Here is a 23,246-nt window from a genome sequence, read left to right as displayed (position 1 = left end):
CATCACAACAAATATATACATAATTATGATATTAGAATAAAGAATCTTAACCCACCATCAAGGTCATAGTCCAAGATGACAAAAGTGGAGGTTGCAGAGGACTTCAGTGTGCCTTTGACCATGTCAGCGCTTCCCTCCAGTTGTACATCCAGGTTTGAGGTGTACAGCGGGCTCACAAACTTCCCCTTATTAGAGATTTTCTGTCTGGGGATTTTTACGTCGGCCACAATTTTGTCCACAATGGTGAAATCACCCAGGCTGCTTGGCTGAGACAGATCCAACGCGATATCGGCAGTCAGCGAGGATATCGGTACAAAGTCAATGGTAGCCTGGCCAATATGCTTCCCATTGGTGTTAAAAGTAAACAGGTTGAGCTCGTTGTTGCTTGTCATCTTGAGCACAGCGTAAACACGACTGAGAGAGGCTTGCAAATCAAGACTGTCAATTAAATCAAAGTTGATGACTTTGGTGGTGCCACGGTTAAGCTTGACATCAGCAATGATCTTAGAGGTGGAACGTAGGCCATTATTCAGGAACAGACTAGCGTCACTATCCAGGACTCCTACTACTACATAGTCATCAAGCACTGTGCCATTCATGTTTGCCTTTGTAAATGCTTCAATGGAAACCTCTTCCTTGGTAGCTTCCAGCTTCAGACTGTAGTCGCTGTTTGCTTTTCCAACAGTCTTTATCACAGGGATGTTGAAATCACCCTTCATGTTAAAGCTGGTTTGAATCTTGGCTTTGGCTTTGGTGTCCGCAACCAGTTGCTGATTCAACTCCAAGCTCAGAATGGGCAGGGAAATCCGTGCATTAGACGCCACTGTAGCAGCAGTTTCTAGAGTCTTAGTATTCATGCCGATGGTGCTGGCGTGGGTTCCTTCAATGTGACGATTTTCCAACGATAAAGAATTGGACAGTTTGATTCCTCTTCTGGTGGTCAGGCTGGTGGTGCCATCAAGCTTGGCTTTCAAGCTCTCAAACACAGAGGCAGTGGTAGCTCCAATACGGAACACAAGGTTATCAGACGCATACAGTCCAGTATTAACGTTTACATTAATTACAGAAGACTTAAAGGACAGCTCTGTGATCAGGTCACCCGGAGGAGGAATCTGGATGTGACCCATTATAACAGCAATGGGAGCAGTCTGCTTTTTCTGATAAACAATCTTGGCATCTACGTCAACATCTTGTTTAGTCGTACTCAGGAGGTACTTCAATCCAGTCAGTTCATACAAGTTGACGTCACTGATTTCTGGTGTACGTAAGTCGGCAAAGGGAATTTTTGTAGCAGGAATGCTGAAAGGCTTATTGAGGAAGTCAAGATTTGCATTACCTCCCATTGCGATGAAAATCCCAGCCTCATTTTGGTTGTTGTCAACGGTAAAGTTGTAGGTCATTGCGTCCTGATTCAGGCGAGCGAGGAAAATTGTGTTCAATTTCTGATTATTGGGTGTCAGAGTGGTGGAGTAATCGTTTTGCAAATCAATCTTAGCTGTTGGTGTTCCGTAGATTTGATTCCGACAATTTACTTTGTTTTGGACGTCTGCAAAGAATCTGAATGGAACGGCAGCGATGTTTATGCCATTAGAAATAACCCCACTGAATGATCCAATTAATTCAGTGTCATGGTTTGCTTTCAGATCAACCCTTATCTTATCAAGATCGATACTTCCAGAGGATGAAATATGACTGGTCTTAATACTTGGGGTCTTCATATCATTTTGGACATTAAACTTATAGAGCAGAGGGCTAACTTCTGCAGTTACTTGCTGTTTCATTGTCAAATGTTTAGATGCTGTGTCACCAGAGAAAGTTAGCGTGGAAATGCTTGGACTGAGCGAGAGATACAAGGTGCTCTTGTGGTTGCCCTCCTCAGCAACAGACTTTCCATCATTGTCAACAGTTAGAGTGAGGGTGTAGGCGTTTTTGCGCATGATTGCTTTCTGGGTCATGATGGCATCACTTCTGACCCCAACGAGTGGTAGGTCCACAAGGTGTTTATAGGTTGTATCAAGAGAAGCAGACATTCCCTGTTCCATGGCAATAAAGGCTATGTTCACAACATCAGCAGTGTAAATTGTAGTGTTAACTTTCACTGCAGTCTTTGCTTGGGCCTGGGCAGAAAGACCATAGAGAGATAGAGAGGCCTGATGATTAACAGTAAGAGCCACATGGTTGATCTTGATAACCTCTGCGAGAACTATTCGGCTCATTTTGGGCAGTGCAACTTGAGCACTTGAGTCAACTTTGTAATTGAGAATTTCAAAGCTGGGAGATGTGCCCTGGGAAGTAATTATGCCAGTGAACTGGGGATTCAGTGCTCTTGTGGTGGAGTTTTGGAACTCAGCGGATGTCTTGACAGTGTAGATGGGAGTGGTAAACTTGACCTCCCCATGGAGTTTACCGAAGCAAGGGACGAGAATATCGCTTGGGATTGTTGGCAATTTGATCTCAGGAACCTTAAGAGACTCAACAAGCTTTTCTACAGGGAATTGTGGGATTGTAGGGAAGGAAATTTCAGGAATAGTAATTTCCGGGAAGTTAATTTCAGGCATGGAAGGAAGGTAGTTCAATTTGAGGTCTCCAAAAAATGTATCAATATCAAGCATTTGGATATTGAAGTTCAAGATAAAATCAATAACTTGGTTGATTTTCTGCTTGATGTCATCAAAGGAAATGGTGGTGGCTTTAACAGTATGGACACCCAGGATTGTGAATTCAGGAATATCCAGCTGTGTGGGGAGCTCAACTTCCTCAAGTTTATCCATGTTGAAGGTCATGGACGGTACCACAAGATCTGTGAGAGGAACAGTGAAAGATGGACTCTTCAGCTGATATTTCTTCAGTTCACCAAGGAGTGAGTCAACGATTTGCTGAATCTCACTGATGATATTTTGCTCAGGCATCACTGTCCTCATAGTCTCAATCACAACAGTATATATATCAGTGACAGCTTCCAAGACTTCATTGTAGAACTCTCCCACAAACCTCAGGCAGGAGGTAATCTCTTCTTTTATGTGGATATCTGTAACTTCTTCCTTTATAGCTTCAATGAATTTCTTGATACCACCAAACATAAGCTGGTCCATCAGTTCCTTTACAGATGTAATGATTGTGGCAACTTTGATTTCTCTCAGACGATCCATAATGTCTTTAACAGAGGTAAATACAACATTAAAGAAATGTTTTGCTGCTTCAAGTTTCTGGGGAATTTCAATAGCTTGTATGAGCTCATTAATGTAAACAGTACGGGCAGCCATGATGTCATTGACATAATCCACAAACTCGTTATAATTAAAGGACCTCAGCTTCTGCTCCATGGATTCAATATAGGCCTGCAGGTGTCTCACTATATCCTTAGCCTCTGTGGATTTCAGGTAGTCGATAGCTGCCTGGAAGACTTGCTGGAATTTGGTTGCAACGTCTGCATCTCTCACCATATTAGCAACAGTGCTGAAGGTTTCCTTGATTCTAAACTGCTTGATGACCTCCACCAGTTTTTCCAAGATGGCCTGTACCTTTTTGTCAGCTTCCAACATTACAATGATCTCCTTGAGCTTTGCAGATACTGTGTTTATCTTGCCAAAGATGTTAAGGTCCTGGACCAGTGCCTTGATAAACTCTGCGATATCATTGAATATCTCTGTTGGAATTATACTGACCAGTTCCTCAATGAAAAAGTTAATGTCGAAGGATGCCACATTCTGTTTCAGCTGAGCAACAAAATTAACAATGTCAAAGTTCTCAATGAAGCTTTTCATCTCATCCAGGCAATACTGCAAAATAGTCGTGATTTCAAATTCGCTGTCAATATTTTGCAGGAATGCCAAACTGGTGCCTTTCAGTTGTTCGAGGTCTATCTGCTGGATAATACTCTTCATGGTATCCACAATGTACACAACCATTTGCTTGATGTTGTACTTCTCATTAATGGCGTTCATTAGTTCCTGGATGTTTGAAAGGATGGTTTCAGCCAGGTTGCCATCGACAAGAAATTTCTTCATCATGGCAGCATAGTGTTGAACGTAAAGGGAGGCATCACTGACTAGCTTGCCAAAATTCACCCTCAGATTCATAAAAGCAGCCTCCACGTCCTTCAAGGAGATGAGATCCATTTGGATAAAATCATTGAAGTACTCCTTCAACTGAATGACTTTGCCCTCAATGTTAAGTTGAGTGACAAACTCACCTACACGCCGAGGAAGTGCCTTTATGTCCTCATTGGCAAGGAAATCCTGCACAATTTCTGCAATATTAACTACAGCACCCTTGATGCCTTCAAAGAGGAGAGGCACATATTCCATCAGAGGGAAATGAATAATGTGACAGTTTGTGTTCTTGTCATACTTGAGGAAGCTTGAGACAGCAAATTCCTGTTTTTCTGCGGACTCCATGTTGATAATATTTGTTAAAACGGCAGAAGAAATGTCTATGCCGGTTCTCTCAGCGTTGTTGTAAACACTCATGTCATGATTAAAAGCATGCTCGTTCATTTTGGATTTTAAACTAAAGCTGGTCTTCTGTTCAACAGGAGAAAGAGCAGTGTCCATCTTACTGTCAAATGTGGTCCCTAAGGAAAAGCCGTTATTCAGCTGCTGGGTCGCTGACGCACGGCATTCATGTGAGCTAGCAAAAGCCAAGGGCTGGGCTCTAAGGAGGAACTTGCCATACATCTGCGCACTGTGCTTTCCATAAAAGTCCATATCTCCATCAGCGTTGAAGATGGCATCAAGGTTGAAGTCAAAAGGAACAATGCTGGAACGCAGGGAATGGTCGAAGCGCAGAGGCTGTGAGTTAAAGCGAGCATCGTTGGTGTACCTGGCAGCAAGACCGATAATTTCAAGCTCAGAATTATGGCTCATGCGAGTTCCAAAAAGTTTGCCAGTTGTGCTGCACTTGGCGTTGGCCATCATACTAGCAAAGTTAACCTGATACACGTGCGTGATCTCTTCCTCGTCGTAGTTGGCTTTCAGGCTTCCAGTCAAGTTTATGTCAGAAAGGTCTGCCTTCATCTGAGCCTTATTATTGAAGTTAGCAGCAAGAAGCTTCAGATTGTTGTTGATAACTGCAGATGCTTTATACATGGACAGGTCAATGACAATATCGTGGTCATAGGAGTTAGAAAGACTGCCCTGGGTTTTAGCCTTTGAGTTGAATTGCAACCCGGAGAGAGTCATGAGCAGATCATTGCTATTAGAAAATATAAGGTCAAACAATGACGCCTTATTGGTGATGATCAGAGATGCCTTTGCAGGGTCTAGCCCAGCTGTGAAGGTGTTTTCTAGATACAATGGGCTCTGGAGGATGTTTGTTCCTGTTGTTGCTAAACCATCCTTGTCCAATTTTAGAGAGAATTTGTGGTTGGCCTCATTCTGCAGAAGCTTAATGGTGGCGTCACTGTCTACAGTCAGGCCATTGATGTCAAGCGAGGAAGTCATCAAGGAGTAAACATTGTTTTCAGAGTGGTCTCCGTTTGTTTCAATTCGCAGAGCAAATTTTCCGGCTCCAGCAGAAGCTTCAGCTTTGTTGGCGACGAACATACCGAATGCAAGGGCAGTGGAGCGGCACACCAGTGACAACTCGCTGTCCGCGAAGGAAATCACAGCATTGTGCGTCAGGGCCTCATCAAAGGCTTTGGTGTCAGAAGCAACTGAAAAGTGACCATCGGCAAAGTTTGCCTGAATGGTGTTTTCGACCTGAGCAATAGTTGAGTCAAACTTCACTGAAGAGTCCATTTTTGCTGTACGTCTGAATGGAAACATGTTGAAGGACTGATCTGAAATGGTCTGGCCATGGAAGGGCCCAGCCTTGAATTTTCCTGCAAATGTGCTGTTGATTAAGAGTTTTTCGGTGTTGATTTCAGTCAGAGAGTTGTGGTCGATGTCAACATCCAGGCCAAACGGGCTTTTGGCTACAATCTTGCTGCTTGATTTCACATTAACTTGGTCAGTGACGGTTGCATCCTCAGCAAAATTGAAACTGGCGTCAATGAATTTGTGAGACAGAGAGCCTTTTATCTGGGCCTTGAGTGAATCAGTGGTGGCCACCATGCCAGAGCCTTAATGAAAAGCAAAATAAAAGTAGTTTTAGGCACTGTTGAATATCAAATAATAATAAATATTGGTTACCTTCAATCTTGACTGAGAGGATTTCAAAAGGCGAGCTTCCTTTCACACCAAAACGGGCGGAATAGCTTGGAGCATCCACAACGTCTTTACCGACTGCCATTGAGGCATCCATGTTGTACAGATTGCTTTTCACCACGGTCGAAACGTCAGCTTTGCCAAAAAGAGGAATACTTAAACTGAGGCTCTCGGGCACAACAAGCTCCGGAATTGGAATCTTTCTGGAGGCGACCTCCAGCCCCAACTCAGGCAGCGACAAGTGAGGTGTAGTTAAAGCCGGTGGGAAGTTGAGCTCCACGGTTGACTTCCCTCCAAGAGGCAGAGGGATGGCGATGGTAAAGCGATCTTTGTTGAAATAATACACAGCCTTTGTTTCACTGTTAAAAGTACACAAATTATTACAAAGTGTTTTTAATAAAACAATTTTCAATTAACGTGTGCTGTTTTCTCCGCACTCACGTGTTCAGGAACAGTGTCTCTGGCAGGGAAATCTCTGGCATATCTGGTACTCGGAAGTTCTGAAAGTAAGGGAGGTCATCCCCGTACTTCTCCATGTAGTTGTTTGCTGCCTAAGAGAACATTTAACAATATAAGCTTTGTTTTACACTACCTTTTTTTTTTATATCTTACCTCCCCAAACTTCTTGAAGATGTGAGAGACCTTCATGTCAGTCTCTCCCACCTGTGTGTCGAGTAGATCGTATGCGTACTTCTCAAACGCATCAGAAATGATCGGTAAGGTAGCGGCGGTTTTGGCATCAGACTTGAACTCGACGGCAACCTTGCTGGCATCTGGGAAAAGGCTGAAGTTAGCATTAGCACTTAAACCCCGTAGGGTTTTCAAAATTAACTGAATAGGTTTATTTTTTGTCAGCTAACTCTTCAAAATGTGGGTAAAACTTGTCTTAACATTTTTTTCACATGAATGTCGATGAAAGCAGGGCCGGCCCGTGGCATAGGCCGTATAGGCAAATGCTAAGGGCGCCGTCCATCAGGGGGCGCCACGCCAGTGCCACAAATGTTGGAGAAAAAAAAAAAGTTGGTACTATTATTTCTAAATACAAAAAATAATCCCATGTTAATTAAAATGCAAAGTAAAGCCTATTTAATAGAAATATTATTTGTTACAACATTACGCCCCCCGCACGGTGCGCCCCCTCCCTTCCCGTATCATGACTCTTTTTGGACGTTACCACATCAAAAAATCAACACAAGATGTCAAAACGGCCAAAACTGTCAGGTGCCCAGGGAAGAAAAAATAGAAAAGCAGAGGAGGAGAAACGAGAAAAAGACAGAGGTAGCAGGTAGGTAACGTTAGCCTACATTAAATTATTTGTCTGTTACAGAATGTGATAGTAACCTGGCTTTTTAGCATTAAGCTAATGTTACATGATTCGGCAATTGCTAATCAATAAATAGCTAGTTCTGTTTTAACGTCGGGTTAATATTGTGGAGGGGGCTAAATTGTTATGGAAAATAATAATGTAACGTTAGGTAATCACAGTACTCCCACCTTACATTCCTCAGGGACATTTGAATTAGATATTTTAAGCAGGTGTTTTTTGTTTACATTGTTATTGCCTTCTGGTTAGCTAATGTTTGCCCTGCAGGTAATAGTCACTTTTCCACCCCTTTATATATTAGGTATAGTTGTAAGCCTAGTTGTTAAAGTGCACATCATTAATGTTAATTAAGCAATATCACATGAGAGGGAATGCTGTTTTTTTAATTTGAGCACTGCTGTGATTCGGTTAAAGATAATCATAATATAACATTCTCATATAATATGTTAATTTGCTTTCTTTAAGTAAAAAAAAAAGGTCAAAGACAAAGCTATTCGGTTTCTTGTGTGTATATACACTTCACTGCCGATGTGGGGGGGGCGCCAGATTGGTTAGGGCCAGGCCTGGATGAAAGTCATGGTTTCGAACAATGCCAGTATTGTATTATTGGGCAGGAAGCATGAGGGAAAAACATTACCATATTTCATCGTGAGCTCCTGCTTGGATGCAGCCTCCATGACCTTAATGTCACTCTTGAGCTCCAACTCCATCTCTCCGTCTCGCTTCATGTTAGCTGTGACCGAGGCGTCAACTTGGAGTGCGGGGATCAGAAGCTGCATTTGCAGCATACCTTTCTTCATGGTCTCAAGACTGAAAGAAACCTCCAAAAAGTTAGACTGTGAACACGTGATAATCCTCCATGAGTGCTCAATTTCTTACTTGGCTCGGCCAATCAGGGAAAGCTGAGGGACGTTTTGGTTGATGAGATCCAAAGAGATGGAGTGGGTTCCTTTGCCTTTGGTGTTGCCATTGACAACGCCCAGCCTCAATCCCGCATCCACATCATAGTCAGGGATCTGGATGTCAGCTGTGACCATGTTCTTCCTTCTGTTGTATTTCATGACTGCTCTGGCCTCTGTGGGTTCTGTGCCTGTTGTTGCCCCACCGACACAATAATGTCATTTCACAGAAGCTATGGGCCATGCAGAAGTTTGGTTCTGGTGTGCAGAGAGACGTACCTTCAGCTCGCAGAATGAACTTCAGAGCGTCCACCTTATGCTTTCCCTCGTCTCCCTCTTTAAGGAGCTCATAGGCAAGAGTGGCGGTGTACTCGGTGATTTCACCCGTAGGATGGAGCTCCAGGGAAAACCTATCGAGAAATCACTTAATGGATTAGTTTTGTTGACAAAAAAGACCTTGTGTTGACCCGATATGGGTTGTGCTCAAAACGCTCAGGCAGCATTGCCAACATTAGCATGCTAACTTTTTTTTTAGCCACTTTTGCAGCCAAACACCTCAGACTCATGGGACTTGACACATGCTAATGTTCAGATGCTAGAATGCTAACATGAACTATTTTAGTCAATTTTGCAGCAAAGTCATATGATTTGGTACTTCACACATGTGAACCATTGGCATGCTAATGTTAGCATTGTTGCATGCTACCTTTTTTTTTTTAACCAATTTTACAATTCAGAGTCCTACAACTTGGTACCTGACACATGTTAACATTAGCACTCTAGCACGGTAACTTTCTTAGGGCCATTTTACAGTCGAACACCTCGAGTCATATAACTCTGTAACTGTTAGCATGCTAACGTTCAGATGCTAGAATGCTAACATTAACGTGCTAACTATTTTAGTAAATTTTGCGGCAAATTCATATGATTTGGTACTTCCCACATGTGAACCGTTGGCATGCTAATGTTAGCATTGTTGCATGCTACCTTTTTTTTTAAACAATTTTACAATTCAGAGTCCTATAACTTGGTACCTGACACATGTTAACATTAGCACTCTAGCACGGTAACTTTCTTAGGGCCATTTTACAGTGGAACACCTCGAGTCATATAACTCGGTAATTGTTAGCATGCTAACGTTCAGATGCTACAATGCTAACATCAACGTGCTAACTATTTTAGTAAATTTTGCGGCAAATTCATATGATTTGGTACTTCCCACATGTGAACCGTTGGCATGCTAATGTTAGCATTGTTGCACGCTACCTTTTTTTTTAACCAATTTTACAATTCAGAGTCCTATAACTTGGCACCTGACACATGTTAACATTAGCACTCTAGCACGGTAACTTTCTTAGGCCATTTTACAGTCGAACACCTCGAGTCATATAACTCGGTAATTGTTAGCATGCTAACGTTCAGATGCTAGAATGCTAACATTAACGTGCTAACTATTTTAGTAAATTTTGCGGGAAATTCATATGATTTGGTACTTCACACATGTGAACCGTTGGCATGCTAATGTTAGCATTGTTGCATGCTACCTTTTTTTTTTTAACCAATTTTACAATTCAGAGTCCTATAACTTGGTACCTGACACATGTTAACATTAGCACTCTAGCACGGTAACTTTCTTAGGCCATTTTACAGTGGAACACCTCGAGTCATATAACTCGGTAATTGTTAGCATGCTAACGTTCAGATGCTACAATGGTAACATTAACGTGCTAACTATTTTAGTAAATTTTGCGGCAAATTCATATGATTTGGTACTTCCCACATGTGAACCGTTGGCATGCTAATGTTAGCATTGTTGCATGCTACCTTTTTTTTTAAAACAATTTTACAATTCAGAGTCCTATAACTTGGTACCTGACACATGTTAACATTAGCACTCTAGCACGGTAACTTTCTTAGGCCATTTTACAGTGGAACACCTCGAGTCATATAGCTTGGTACGTGATACATGCTAACTGTTACTATTATTAATACTTGCAATTTTGACTTCGTTTAGCACTCGCTATTTGGATCTTAGTACATCAGGCCCTTGGTGTGCATGTTTTGATAAATTGTCACACTTTTGTGTGCCGAGTTTCAGGATGAGAGAGTTAAATCACACAAACAAATGCATATATTCTTCACAGTAAATGTAGATGTTTTTAGGGATTACTCACTTGCTGTCACCAGTAAAGGGGAAGTAGGGGGTATTCTCTTGGGAGAAAGCATCCATGTACTCAAGAGCAGTGCAGTATTTCATTCCAGCAAAGGCGGAGGTGCATTTGCTATTATCGACCTTGTTTGATACCATTGTGGGGAGCGTCATGACCTTCGAGCCACTCACTGCCACCAGGTTGTTTCTAAATTGGGGACACAGTTGAGTTAAAATCCACATTTTTATCAATATTCACTCCATTAGTGGCTTACGTCATTTTAATGAGCTTGGTCGGGCTTCTTGGGGCAGGAATGGTCAGCTTGACGTTGTCCCGTCCCATAGAGATCTTGGCCTGAAGGCCACTCTCGTGGAAAATATTGGTGTGCATCTCCAATCCAGAGTTGACATATTCAGGAATGTAGGCTCCAACACGGGTTGCGAACTCAACGCCGGCAGAGGGCATGAAAGCCACTTCACTCTGCGGTAGAAAACACAGAAAGATGTAGCTAAAACGAGCGACCGACAACATCTTTAAAACTAGATTCGTTTTTTCCTCAATATGACAGTAATGTTCTTAGAATCATGAGGTAATGCGAAAAAAGCAATACAAAATGTATTGAAACAACTCCTAAACCAAACATGCAATATGTCTAATAATGCCTGTATTAATGTATCTTTGCGAGTTTTACTAGAAACATGTGCTTTTGTAAGGTTTGCAAACACAAAAAATAGTTTTTTACTCAGTAGGACAGTAATGTTCTTAGAATCCTGAGATAATGCGAAAAAAGCAATACAAAATGTATTCAAAAAACTCCTAATCCAAACATGCAATATGTCTAATAATGCCTGTATTAATGTATCTTTGTAAGTTTTACTAGAAACGTGCTTTTGTAAGGTTTGCAAACACAATTTGTTTTTTACTCAATATGACAGTAATGTTCTTAGATTTCCTGAGATAATGCGAAAACAGCAATACAAAATGTATTCAAAAAACTCCTAAACCAAACATGCAATATGTCTAATAATGCCTGTATTAATGTATCTTTGTGAGTTGTACTAGAAACATGTGCTTTTGTAAGGTTTGCAAACACAAAAAATCGTGTTTTTTACTCAGTAGGACAGTAATGTTCTTAGAATCATGAGGTAATGCGAAAAAAGCAATACAAAATGTATTGAAAAAACTCCTAAACCAAACATGCAATATGTCTAATAATGCCTGTATTAATGTATCTTTGTAAGTTTTACTAGAAACATGTGCTTTTGTAAGGTTTGCAAACACAATTTGTTTTTTACTCAATATGACAGTAATGTTCTTAGATTTCCTGAGATAATGCGAAAACAGCAATACAAAATGTATTCAAAAAACTCCTAAACCAAACATGCAATATGTCTAATAATGCCTGTATTAATGTATCTTTGTGAGTTGTACTAGAAACATGTGCTTTTGTAAGGTTTGCAAACACAAAAAATCGTGTTTTTTACTCAGTAGGACAGTAATGTTCTTAGAATCATGAGGTAATGCGAAAAAAGCAATACAAAATGTATTGAAACAACTCCTAAACCAAACATGCAATATGTCTAATAATGCCTGTATTAATGTATCTTTGTGAGTTTTACTAGAAACATGCTTTTGTAAGGTTTGCAAACACAATTTGTTTTTTACTCAATATGACAGTAATGTTCTTAGATTTCCTGAGATAATGCGAAAACAGCAATACAAAATGTATTCAAAAAACTCCTAAACCAAACATGCAATATGTCTAATAATGCCTGTATTAATGTATCTTTGCGAGTTTTACTAGAAACATGTGCTTTTGTAAGGTTTGCAAACACAAAAAATTGTGTTTTATACTCAGTAGGACAGTAATGTTCTTAGAATCATGAGGTAATGCGAAAAAAGCAATACAAAATGTATTCAAAAAACTCCTAAACCAAACATGCAATATGTCTAATAATGCCTGTATTAATGTATCTTTGTGAGTTGTACTAGAAACATGTGCTTTTGTAAGGTTTGCAAACACAAAAAATCGTGTTTTTTACTCAGTAGGACAGTAATGTTCTTAGAATCATGAGGTAATGCGAAAAAAGCAATACAAAATGTATTGAAAAAACTCCTAAACCAAACATGCAATATGTCTAATAATGCCTGTATTAATGTATCTTTGTAAGTTTTACTAGAAACATGTGCTTTTGTAAGGTTTGCAAACACAATTTGTTTTTTACTCAATATGACAGTAATGTTCTTAGATTTCCTGAGATAATGCGAAAACAGCAATACAAAATGTATTCAAAAAACTCCTAAACCAAACATGCAATATGTCTAATAATGCCTGTATTAATGTATCTTTGTGAGTTGTACTAGAAACATGTGCTTTTGTAAGGTTTGCAAACACAAAAAATCGTGTTTTTTACTCAGTAGGACAGTAATGTTCTTAGAATCATGAGGTAATGCGAAAAAAGCAATACAAAATGTATTGAAACAACTCCTAAACCAAACATGCAATATGTCTAATAATGCCTGTATTAATGTATCTTTGTGAGTTTTACTAGAAACATGCTTTTGTAAGGTTTGCAAACACAATTTGTTTTTTACTCAATATGACAGTAATGTTCTTAGATTTCCTGAGATAATGCGAAAACAGCAATACAAAATGTATTCAAAAAACTCCTAAACCAAACATGCAATATGTCTAATAATGCCTGTATTAATGTATCTTTGCGAGTTTTACTAGAAACATGTGCTTTTGTAAGGTTTGCAAACACAAAAAATTGTGTTTTATACTCAGTAGGACAGTAATGTTCTTAGAATCATGAGGTAATGCGAAAAAAGCAATACAAAATGTATTCAAACAACTCCTAAACCAAACATGCAATATGTCTAATAATGCCTGTATTAATGTATCTTTGTGAGTTGTACTACAAACATGTGCTTGTGTAAGGTTTGCAAAAACAAAAATGGGTTTTTTACACAATGACAGTAATGTTCTTAGAATCCTGAGATAATGCGAAAAAAGCAATACAAAATGTATTCAAAAAACTCCTAAACCAAACATGCAATATGTCTAATAATGCCTGTATTAATGTATCTTTGTAAGTTTTACTAGAAACGTGCTTTTGTAAGGTTTGCAAACACAATTTGTTTTTTACTCAATATGACAGTAATGTTCTTAGATTTCCTGAGATAATGCGAAAACAGCAATACAAAATGTATTCAAAAAACTCCTAAACCAAACATGCAATATGTCTAATAATGCCTGTGTTAATTTATCTTTGTGAGTTTTACTAGAAACATGTGCTTGTGTAAGGTTTGCAAAAACAAAAATGGGTTTTTTACACAATGACAGTAATGTTCTTAGAATCCTGAGATAATGCGAAAAAAGCAATACAACATATATTCAAACAACTCCTAAACCAAACATGCAATATGTCTAATAATGCCTGTATTAATGTATCTTTGTGAGTTTTACTAGAAACATGTGCTTTTGTAAGGTTTGCAAACACAAAAAATCGTGTTTTTTACTCAGTAGGACAGTAATGTTCTTAGAATCATGAGGTAATGCGAAAAAAGCAATACAAAATGTATTCAAACAACTCCTAAACTAAACATGCAATATGTCTAATAATGCCTGTATTAATGTATCTTTGTGAGTTTTACTAGAAACATGTGCTTTTGTAAGGTTTGCAAACACAAAAAATAGTTGTTTACTCAATATGACAGTAATGTTCTTAGAATCCTGAGAAAAAGCAATACAAACTGTATTCAAACAACTCCTAAACCAAACATGCAGTATGTCTAATAATGCCTGTATTAATGTATCTTTGTGAGTTGTACTAGAAACATGTGCTTTTGTAAGGTTTGCAAACACAAAAAATTGTGTTTTTTTACTCAGTAGGACAGTAATGTTCTTAGAATCATGAGGTAATGCGAAAAAAGCAATACAAAATGTATTCAAACAACTCCTAAACCAAACATGCAATATGTCTAATAATGCCTGTATTAATGTATCTTTGTGAGTTGTACTACAAACATGTGCTTGTGTAAGGTTTGCAAAAACAAAAATGGGTTTTTTACACAATGACAGTAATGTTCTTAGAATCCTGAGATAATGCGAAAAAAGCAATACAAAATGTATTCAAAAAACTCCTAAACCAAACATGCAATATGTCTAATAATGCCTGTATTAATGTATCTTTGTAAGTTTTACTAGAAACGTGCTTTTGTAAGGTTTGCAAACACAATTTGTTTTTTACTCAATATGACAGTAATGTTCTTAGATTTCCTGAGATAATGCGAAAACAGCAATACAAAATGTATTCAAAAAACTCCTAAACCAAACATGCAATATGTCTAATAATGCCTGTGTTAATTTATCTTTGTGAGTTTTACTAGAAACATGTGCTTGTGTAAGGTTTGCAAAAACAAAAATGGGTTTTTTACACAATGACAGTAATGTTCTTAGAATCCTGAGATAATGCGAAAAAAGCAATACAACATATATTCAAACAACTCCTAAACCAAACATGCAATATGTCTAATAATGCCTGTATTAATGTATCTTTGTGAGTTTTACTAGAAACATGTGCTTTTGTAAGGTTTGCAAACACAATTTGTTTTTTACTCAATATGACAGTAATGTTCTTAGATTTCCTGAGATAATGCGAAAACAGCAATACAAAATGTATTCAAAAAACTCCTAAACCAAACATGCAATATGTCTAATAATGCCTGTATTAATGTATCTTTGCGAGTTTTACTAGAAACATGTGCTTTTGTAAGGTTTGCAAACACAAAAAATTGTGTTTTATACTCAGTAGGACAGTAATGTTCTTAGAATCATGAGGTAATGCGAAAAAAGCAATACAAAATGTATTCAAACAACTCCTAAACCAAACATGCAATATGTCTAATAATGCCTGTATTAATGTATCTTTGTGAGTTGTACTACAAACATGTGCTTGTGTAAGGTTTGCAAAAACAAAAATGGGTTTTTTACACAATGACAGTAATGTTCTTAGAATCCTGAGATAATGCGAAAAAAGCAATACAAAATGTATTCAAAAAACTCCTAAACCAAACATGCAATATGTCTAATAATGCCTGTATTAATGTATCTTTGTAAGTTTTACTAGAAACGTGCTTTTGTAAGGTTTGCAAACACAATTTGTTTTTTACTCAATATGACAGTAATGTTCTTAGATTTCCTGAGATAATGCGAAAACAGCAATACAAAATGTATTCAAAAAACTCCTAAACCAAACATGCAATATGTCTAATAATGCCTGTGTTAATTTATCTTTGTGAGTTTTACTAGAAACATGTGCTTGTGTAAGGTTTGCAAAAACAAAAATGGGTTTTTTACACAATGACAGTAATGTTCTTAGAATCCTGAGATAATGCGAAAAAAGCAATACAACATATATTCAAACAACTCCTAAACCAAACATGCAATATGTCTAATAATGCCTGTATTAATGTATCTTTGTGAGTTTTACTAGAAACATGTGCTTTTGTAAGGTTTGCAAACACAAAAAATCGTGTTTTTTACTCAGTAGGACAGTAATGTTCTTAGAATCATGAGGTAATGCGAAAAAAGCAATACAAAATGTATTCAAACAACTCCTAAACTAAACATGCAATATGTCTAATAATGCCTGTATTAATGTATCTTTGTGAGTTTTACTAGAAACATGTGCTTTTGTAAGGTTTGCAAACACAAAAAATAGTTGTTTACTCAATATGACAGTAATGTTCTTAGAATCCTGAGAAAAAGCAATACAAACTGTATTCAAACAACTCCTAAACCAAACATGCAGTATGTCTAATAATGCCTGTATTAATGTATCTTTGCGAGTTTTACTAGAAACATGTGCTTTTGTAAGGTTTGCAAACACAAAAAATTGTGTTTTTTTACTCAGTAGGACAGTAATGTTCTTAGAATCATGAGGTAATGCGAAAAAAGCAATACAAAATGTATTCAAACAACTCCTAAACTAAACATGCAATATGTCTAATAATGCCTGTATTAATGTATCTTTGTGAGTTGTACTAGCAACATGTGCTTTTGTAAGGTTTGCAAACACAAAAAATGGTTTTTTACTCAATATGACAGTAATGTTCTTAGATTTCTCGAGGTCATACGAAGAAAGCAATAAAAAAGTTATTTAAACAACTCCTAAACCAAACATGCAATATGTCTAATAATGCCTGTATTAATGTATCTTTGTGAGTTGTACTAGAAACATGTGCTTTTGTAAGGTTTGCAAACACAAAAAATAGTTTTTTACTCAATATGACAGTAATGTTCTTAGAATCCTGAGAAAAAGCAATACAAACTGTATTCAAACAACTCCTAAACCAAACATGCAATATGTCCCTTTAATGCCTGTGTTAATTTATCTTTGTGAGTTTTACTAGAAACATGTGCTTGTGTAAGGTTTGCAAAAACAAAAATGGGTTTTTTACACAATGACAGTAATGTTCTTAGAATCCTGAGATAATGCGAAAAAAGCAATACAAAATATATTCAAACAACTCCTAAACCAAACATGCAATATGTCTAATAATGCCTGTATTAATGTATCTTTGTGAGTTTTACTAGAAACATGTGCTTTTGTAAGGTTTGCAAACACAAAAAATAGTTTTTTACTCAATATGACAGTAATGTTCTTAGATTTCTCGAGGTCATACGAAGAAAGCAATAAAAAAGTTATTTAAACAACTCCTAAACCAAACATGCAATATGTCTAATAATGCCTGTATTAATGTATCTTTGTGAGTTGTACTAGAAACATGTGCTTTTGTAAGGTTTGCAAACACAAAAAATCGTGTTTTTTACTCAGTAGGACAGTAATGTTCTTAGAATCCTGAGGTAATGCGAAAAAAGCAATACAAAATGTATTCAAACAACTCCTAAACTAAACATGCAATATGTCTAATAATGCCTGTATTAATGTATCTTTGTGAGTTTTACTAGAAACATGTGCTTTTGTAAGGTTTGCAAACACAAAAAATAGTTTTTTTACTCAATATGACAGTAATGTTCTTAGAATCCTGAGAAAAAGCAATACAAACTGTATTCAAACAACTCCTAAACCAAACATGCAATATGTCTAATAATGCCTGTATTAATGTATATTTGTGAGTTTTACTAGAAACATGTGCTTTTGTAAGGTTTGCAAACACAAAAAATAGTTTTTTACTCAATATGACAGTAATGTTCTTAGATTTCTCGAGGTCATACGAAGAAAGCAATAAAAAAAGTTATTCAAACAACTCCTAAACCAAACATGCAATATGTCTAATAATGCCTGTATTAATGTAGATTTGTGAGTTGTACTAGAAACATGTGCTTTTGTAAGGTTTGCAAACACAACAATTTGTTTTTTACTCAATATGACAGTAATGTTCTCAGATTTCCTGAGATAATGCGAAAAAAGCAATACAAAATGTATTCAAACAACTCCTAAACCAAACATGCAATATGTCTAATAATGCCTGTATTAATGTATATTTGTGAGTTTTACTAGAAACATATGCTTTTGTAAGGTTTTGCAGACACAAAAATGTGTTTTTTACTCAATATGACATAAATGTTCTTAGAATCCTGAGATAATGCGAAAAAAGCAATACAAAATGTATTCAAGCATAACTCCTAAACCAAACATGCAATGTGTCTAATAATGCCTGTATTAATCTATCTTTGTGAGTTTGACTAGAAACATGTGCTTTTGTAAGGTTTGCAAACACAAAAATGTGGTTTTTACTCAATATGACAGTAATGTTCTTAGAATCCTGAGATAATGTGAAAAAAGCAATACAAAATGTATTCAAGCATAACTCCTAAACCAAACATGCAATGTGTCTAATAATGCCTGTATTAATCTATCTTTGTGAGTTTGACTAGAAACATGTGCTTTTGTAAGGTTTGCAAAATGTGGTTTTTACTCAATATGACAGTAATGTTCTTAGAATCCTGAGATAATGTGAAAAAAGCAATAAAAATGTATTGAAGCATAAGAATTACCATGTCCCGAGAGATCTTGATTCCAGCTTTGATACCAGGAGTGAAGGTTCCGGACAATGCGATTTTAAGAGGCACACCACTGACAGTAGGCAGGAAAAATTCATTGTCCATGAAGATATAGTGAGCAAAGATGGTGTTGTCTGCTTTTGTGATCAGTCCCATCAACAGCTGCACAAATAAATGTCAAATTTAGATAACATCGATAATAAATCTGACTCTGTTCTCCTCAAACCAGGTTTCTTTCCTTACATCAACAGGGAACATCTTCAGCATGTTCTCAATCACCATGGCGGCACCAGAAGCCATCTCTCCCATTTCGTTGCTCTTCAGATATCCCAACTCATTTCCCAACAATCTCAGATACACCATCGCCTCAGGAGACTTTGAGATCTCCAGCTTTCTCATGAGCTGGTTGAGGTTCTGCCCAACTTCTTTCATCAAGTTCTGAGTGGCCTAAACAAATACGTCGTTTTTTAAAAATACATCCACAGTGAAGTTATGTTTAGACTTAAACTTTAATGATCCACAAGGGAAGTGGTTAGAATTCAAGTACCTGCATCTTCATCTCAGCATTCTTCAATGACGGAATGAAGCTCTGTACGATATCCCTGATTCTGAGTGGCATGTTATTAGAGACAAAGTACATCGTCTTCAGCGCAGTGTCGGGGAAAAATCCATTGTCGCCAAACAGAGCCTCAACGGTTGGTTCAAAGCCTTCACCCGCCATACCGACCTGTAAAGGTTATCATAAATAACAGGTTGACCTAATCTGATTTCCTGTGACATTTTTTCAGTCTTGATCACTCGCCTCCATCATGTCAACGTCGAAGCCAAATGCCCTGAGGGTCATTTCCAGCATGGCCTCTTTGGGCAGGTAGCTTGTACCCTCAAAGATCATATTTCCCTCCACAGATCCAAGGCGGTAGTTACGGGAAAACTTGATGGGGTCCATGATGGATCCAATTTCGTTGTCCTGGAGGGCATCACGAATCTTCTGTCTGAGTCTTTGCAAGAAAACCAAGATAGTTATACCTCTGACCAAATTGTTTGACGCACTCTGCAATCACACCAAATAAATGATCACTTACTCTTCAGTTTCAGGTTCACTTGTAGACAAAATATTGGTGATATGGGACACTACGAAGCTCTTGAATTGCGTATTTTTCTCAGTGGGCAAGACGGTGGCCAGCTGTGCCAGCTCACTTGGCAGTGGGTTCTTCATAAGTATGAGATATGCAGCGGTTCTCTTTTGCACGGGGCTGGTGTTGTCCAAAAGGACCTCGGTGAGAACTGTTCTTCCCTGTTATAAAACAATTACAAATTAGCATGCATTATAACCATTATAGCCTCACGATCCTAGAACCAATATGCGACACGATAACGACAATAAAAAATGGGCGCCAGGAGCGTATCAATAATCATATGATAAGGTTTAATATAGTTCACCATATCATTGCATCGTCACACTCCTAATAATCAATTACTCCATCCCCTCTTGAATACTGTTATGACCCAAAATACTACCCCTTTTTAAATAACTGTTTCTTGAAAAATCATGTCCATGTGTCACGGCTCTGACTCGCTTGAGGAGAATTATTTTGTGCCGTCTGGTGGTTTGCATATACAGAATAAATCTGTACACCCTAAATATCCGACAATTCTGTCTTTTTAAGCCCTGATATTTATGTCAATACGATACAGTATATCTAAAAATGTTGACTTGCCTCGTCTGGGATGGGAGTCAGCCTGTAAACCTGGATGGCGGCTTGCTGCACTGCAAGAGAAGCTTCTGGTTGGTCCACACACTGGAGAACTGAAGCTCTGAGTGCAGGACTGGCAGGAACAACAGCAGGAGCCATGTTCCCAATAACCTAGACGGACAACACCAATGCAATTTCTTATTGTACAGAATGCAAATGCAGACAGGGTTAATGGTTCCATGTCAAACATGTCATTGAACTGACACCTAAGTTAGATACCTACCCTCAAAGTCAGGAAAGCGTTATCACCAGAGCAGTCACCCAAATGGGCTGCCATGAACTCCGCAACAGAGTGGATCTCAGGGATTAGTTTGCCTTCCGTTTTGTAGAACCTGTGATGAAAAAATAAACACTGGTTTGCAGCCATTCAATCCCATTTGAGAGTCACCTGTGTAAATTGAATAAAAGTAACATCACTTACCTCTTGACAACGTTGCTTAGAGCATACATGATAGGCTTGCTCGGCTTGTATTTGGCCATTTCCAGCATGTCATTGATCAAGAGGGCCGAAGGATTGGAAACGAGCCCCAGTGCAAAAACGGTGGCGTCAACCTCGAGGGATGTGGTCTCAAAGCCCCTAAGGATCTGCATGATAGCACTGCTGCACTCTGGAGTTCCACACTGGGCCATAACTTGGTAGGTCAGGACACGGGATACTTCTAGGGATTCAGGAATGGCGGTGCGCAGCGTTTCTTTCTTCATTCCACGGACCATGGTAACGATCTGATGGAAGAGGTGAGCCCTCCTTTCACCGTCAGTCTCGGGCAGAGTGGCCAGCTCTCTTAGGAGATCCAGATACAAATCTTTGTTCTGGACAAACGCCTTGTGTTCAACAGTGTCCATGTGAAGAGACTTGGCAGTATCACCTGTGATTGCATTGTTCGAGTCAGGGGTTTTGCGTTGGAGTTGAGAGTTCAACATTTTAAGTTATAAGCTTACTGTGGTCAAAGACTCTGTCATTGTGAGTAGAAATCTGAACCAGGGTCAGCTTTTGCTTTCCAATGTTGGTAACTCCATATTCTCCCCTAGAAATAACAAAGCACTACATTAGTTTCCACATTGAGGCAGAGAAGATGCTATCTGGTATGCAAAATTTGGATTTACTTGTGGGAAAACGGGATCAGGATGTGCTTCTCCGTGCACGACCCAAAGGTCACGTGTTTCTGGTCATTGTCAAACTTGTAGTCGCAATTCTGTGAGCTTCTGACCAGCTGGGCAAGCGGGTAATGCTGAGGACGAAGAAGATGACACCAGTTTTGAATGTCTGTCGCTTATTATCCTTTTCCTGTGGACATTGGTTTTTGGATGTCTTACCATGCCAGAGATGAGCGCCAAGGGGCTGGTGTGATCTTTCACTGGGACAAATTGGTCACATGAGGACAGATCCCTTTCCAGGCTGATGTCAGTTGCAATGTCCTGTTTGGCGTTGACTTTGTAGTAGGTTCTGCACAAACCGTGGATCGATGGCTGAAATATACCACAGAGACATATTGAGCATGCTTTATGATATAATGCACTGCTAATTTTAATTGAATCCTCTCATTGTTTTGCCAAAGGAAATCGCTGTACCATGATATTTTCCTGGTCCTCGTTAATCACAGACACAGCCAGCGCTGAAATGATACCCCTCTTGATGTTCAGGATGGTGGTTGTCTCACCTTCCTCGGCATACAGTTTCACTTTAGAGCCACCCTCAATCTTCAGAGGATATCTAAAAGACCACAGAGAATACATGTATCATGACATGTGTTGATTTGGCTCGGAGGTAGACGTCACCCTGCCATCTCGTACCTCTCCATTTCTGCAGCAAAGGCATCGGAACTTGGGGATACATCAAACACAGGGTTGCCGTCTGAATCCATGGCAGTCACCTCTGTCAGGCTACAGCCGGTGGTGCGTACAATAAACCTGCATGCTTGTGGAACTTCGATTTCAACCTAAAACAGGAGACCAATTTCCTTTATGTCACATGTAACATCGAGAGAGAAAACCATTGAGTGAGGAGGATGAGGAACAGTGGCCATTTCCGAATAATCAGGCAGAGAACCATTAAATCCGGGAGATAATGTCGTGGTCATTAATAAGTGCTTCTCTGACTTTCTTCCTGACAACTCACCCAAATTCACAAATGAGTGACCATAAATTAATGGCCATTTTTTTACTGCCGGAGTAGGGCAGTGCACCACCTAATCCAAAGGAATGGCAAAGACTTGCTGTGTTGTCTGATATGTAGCTTTGCCCAAGTGGTTGGTTGGTTCTCAGAAAAGACTGCTCTTACCTTGCATGTTGCCTTGGGTCCGTTCTGGAGCGGTGAAGCTCCGTTGATGGCATTCAGAGATTCGGCTTCATATAGGTATTCGTACTTGTGCAGGGTCTTGTACATTTCAGCAACTAGAAGAGAACATCGGTACACCATTTTCTGGTTAGACAGTCATTGTTATTGTGCCATGGCACATTTTACTGCCATTTGTCTGGTGCAACTTACACGGGCAAGTTAGCTGATCATTGTCCTGGGCAACTGTGAGGAAGAAAGAATATAATATTCAATTTCAATTAAAATGTGCATTGTTTGCAAAAAAATCTGATAACGATAACTCCAAAGGTATAATCTATTAGGATGTCCCTCACTTAAAGAAATACTGGTATAAAGTCCAGCTGTCAAATTTAATGCGGATCATCATTGTTGAACTGATTACATTTTTAACTCATTCAACCAAACTTCAGCACAGAATGATGCAATGATGCATTTTGGGCTCTTTGTCTAATTAGTGTTTAAATGGGCACTTGATCCGGTAGCAACAAACAATTTACTAAGGAAGACAATAGACAGCAAGTTGTCCCTCTCAGAGAAAATTCTGTACAAAAAATCCCAATGAAGGAATAGTCGGCTGACATTCAGTATTAAAATAGCACATTGACAACGCAAACAGTGAGGGACAGG

At 38.6% G+C, this 23,246-nt stretch overlaps 1 protein-coding gene across 1 annotated transcript in view; it reads right to left on the bottom strand.

Moving 5' to 3' along the window:
• Positions 1–23,246, bottom strand: part of apobb.1 (apolipoprotein Bb, tandem duplicate 1) — a 29,478-nt gene that overhangs the window by 1,609 nt on the left and 4,623 nt on the right. Inside the window, exons 3-26 of the mRNA XM_062034763.1 lie at positions 22,791–22,823; positions 22,584–22,696; positions 22,097–22,242; positions 21,875–22,016; positions 21,620–21,772; positions 21,410–21,534; positions 21,245–21,330; positions 20,727–21,171; positions 20,529–20,637; positions 20,270–20,416; positions 19,634–19,845; positions 19,354–19,549; positions 19,099–19,278; positions 18,795–18,998; positions 18,546–18,713; positions 10,794–10,999; positions 10,544–10,726; positions 8,649–8,779; positions 8,350–8,560; positions 8,108–8,280; positions 6,759–6,919; positions 6,588–6,697; positions 6,132–6,505; positions 56–6,061 (exon numbers count right to left, since the gene is read on the bottom strand). Of these exons, the coding sequence (XP_061890747.1) occupies positions 56–6,061; positions 6,132–6,505; positions 6,588–6,697; positions 6,759–6,919; positions 8,108–8,280; positions 8,350–8,560; positions 8,649–8,779; positions 10,544–10,726; positions 10,794–10,999; positions 18,546–18,713; positions 18,795–18,998; positions 19,099–19,278; positions 19,354–19,549; positions 19,634–19,845; positions 20,270–20,416; positions 20,529–20,637; positions 20,727–21,171; positions 21,245–21,330; positions 21,410–21,534; positions 21,620–21,772; positions 21,875–22,016; positions 22,097–22,242; positions 22,584–22,696; positions 22,791–22,823 (10,014 nt within the window). The remainder of the gene's footprint in view (positions 1–55; positions 6,062–6,131; positions 6,506–6,587; positions 6,698–6,758; positions 6,920–8,107; positions 8,281–8,349; positions 8,561–8,648; positions 8,780–10,543; positions 10,727–10,793; positions 11,000–18,545; positions 18,714–18,794; positions 18,999–19,098; positions 19,279–19,353; positions 19,550–19,633; positions 19,846–20,269; positions 20,417–20,528; positions 20,638–20,726; positions 21,172–21,244; positions 21,331–21,409; positions 21,535–21,619; positions 21,773–21,874; positions 22,017–22,096; positions 22,243–22,583; positions 22,697–22,790; positions 22,824–23,246) is intronic.

The sequence above is a fragment of the Entelurus aequoreus genome, linkage group LG23, assembly GCF_033978785.1.
Source record: "Entelurus aequoreus isolate RoL-2023_Sb linkage group LG23, RoL_Eaeq_v1.1, whole genome shotgun sequence".
In the NCBI taxonomy this organism is placed as follows: Eukaryota; Metazoa; Chordata; class Actinopteri; order Syngnathiformes; family Syngnathidae; genus Entelurus; species Entelurus aequoreus.
This window is presented reverse-complemented; position numbering and strand designations above follow the sequence as displayed.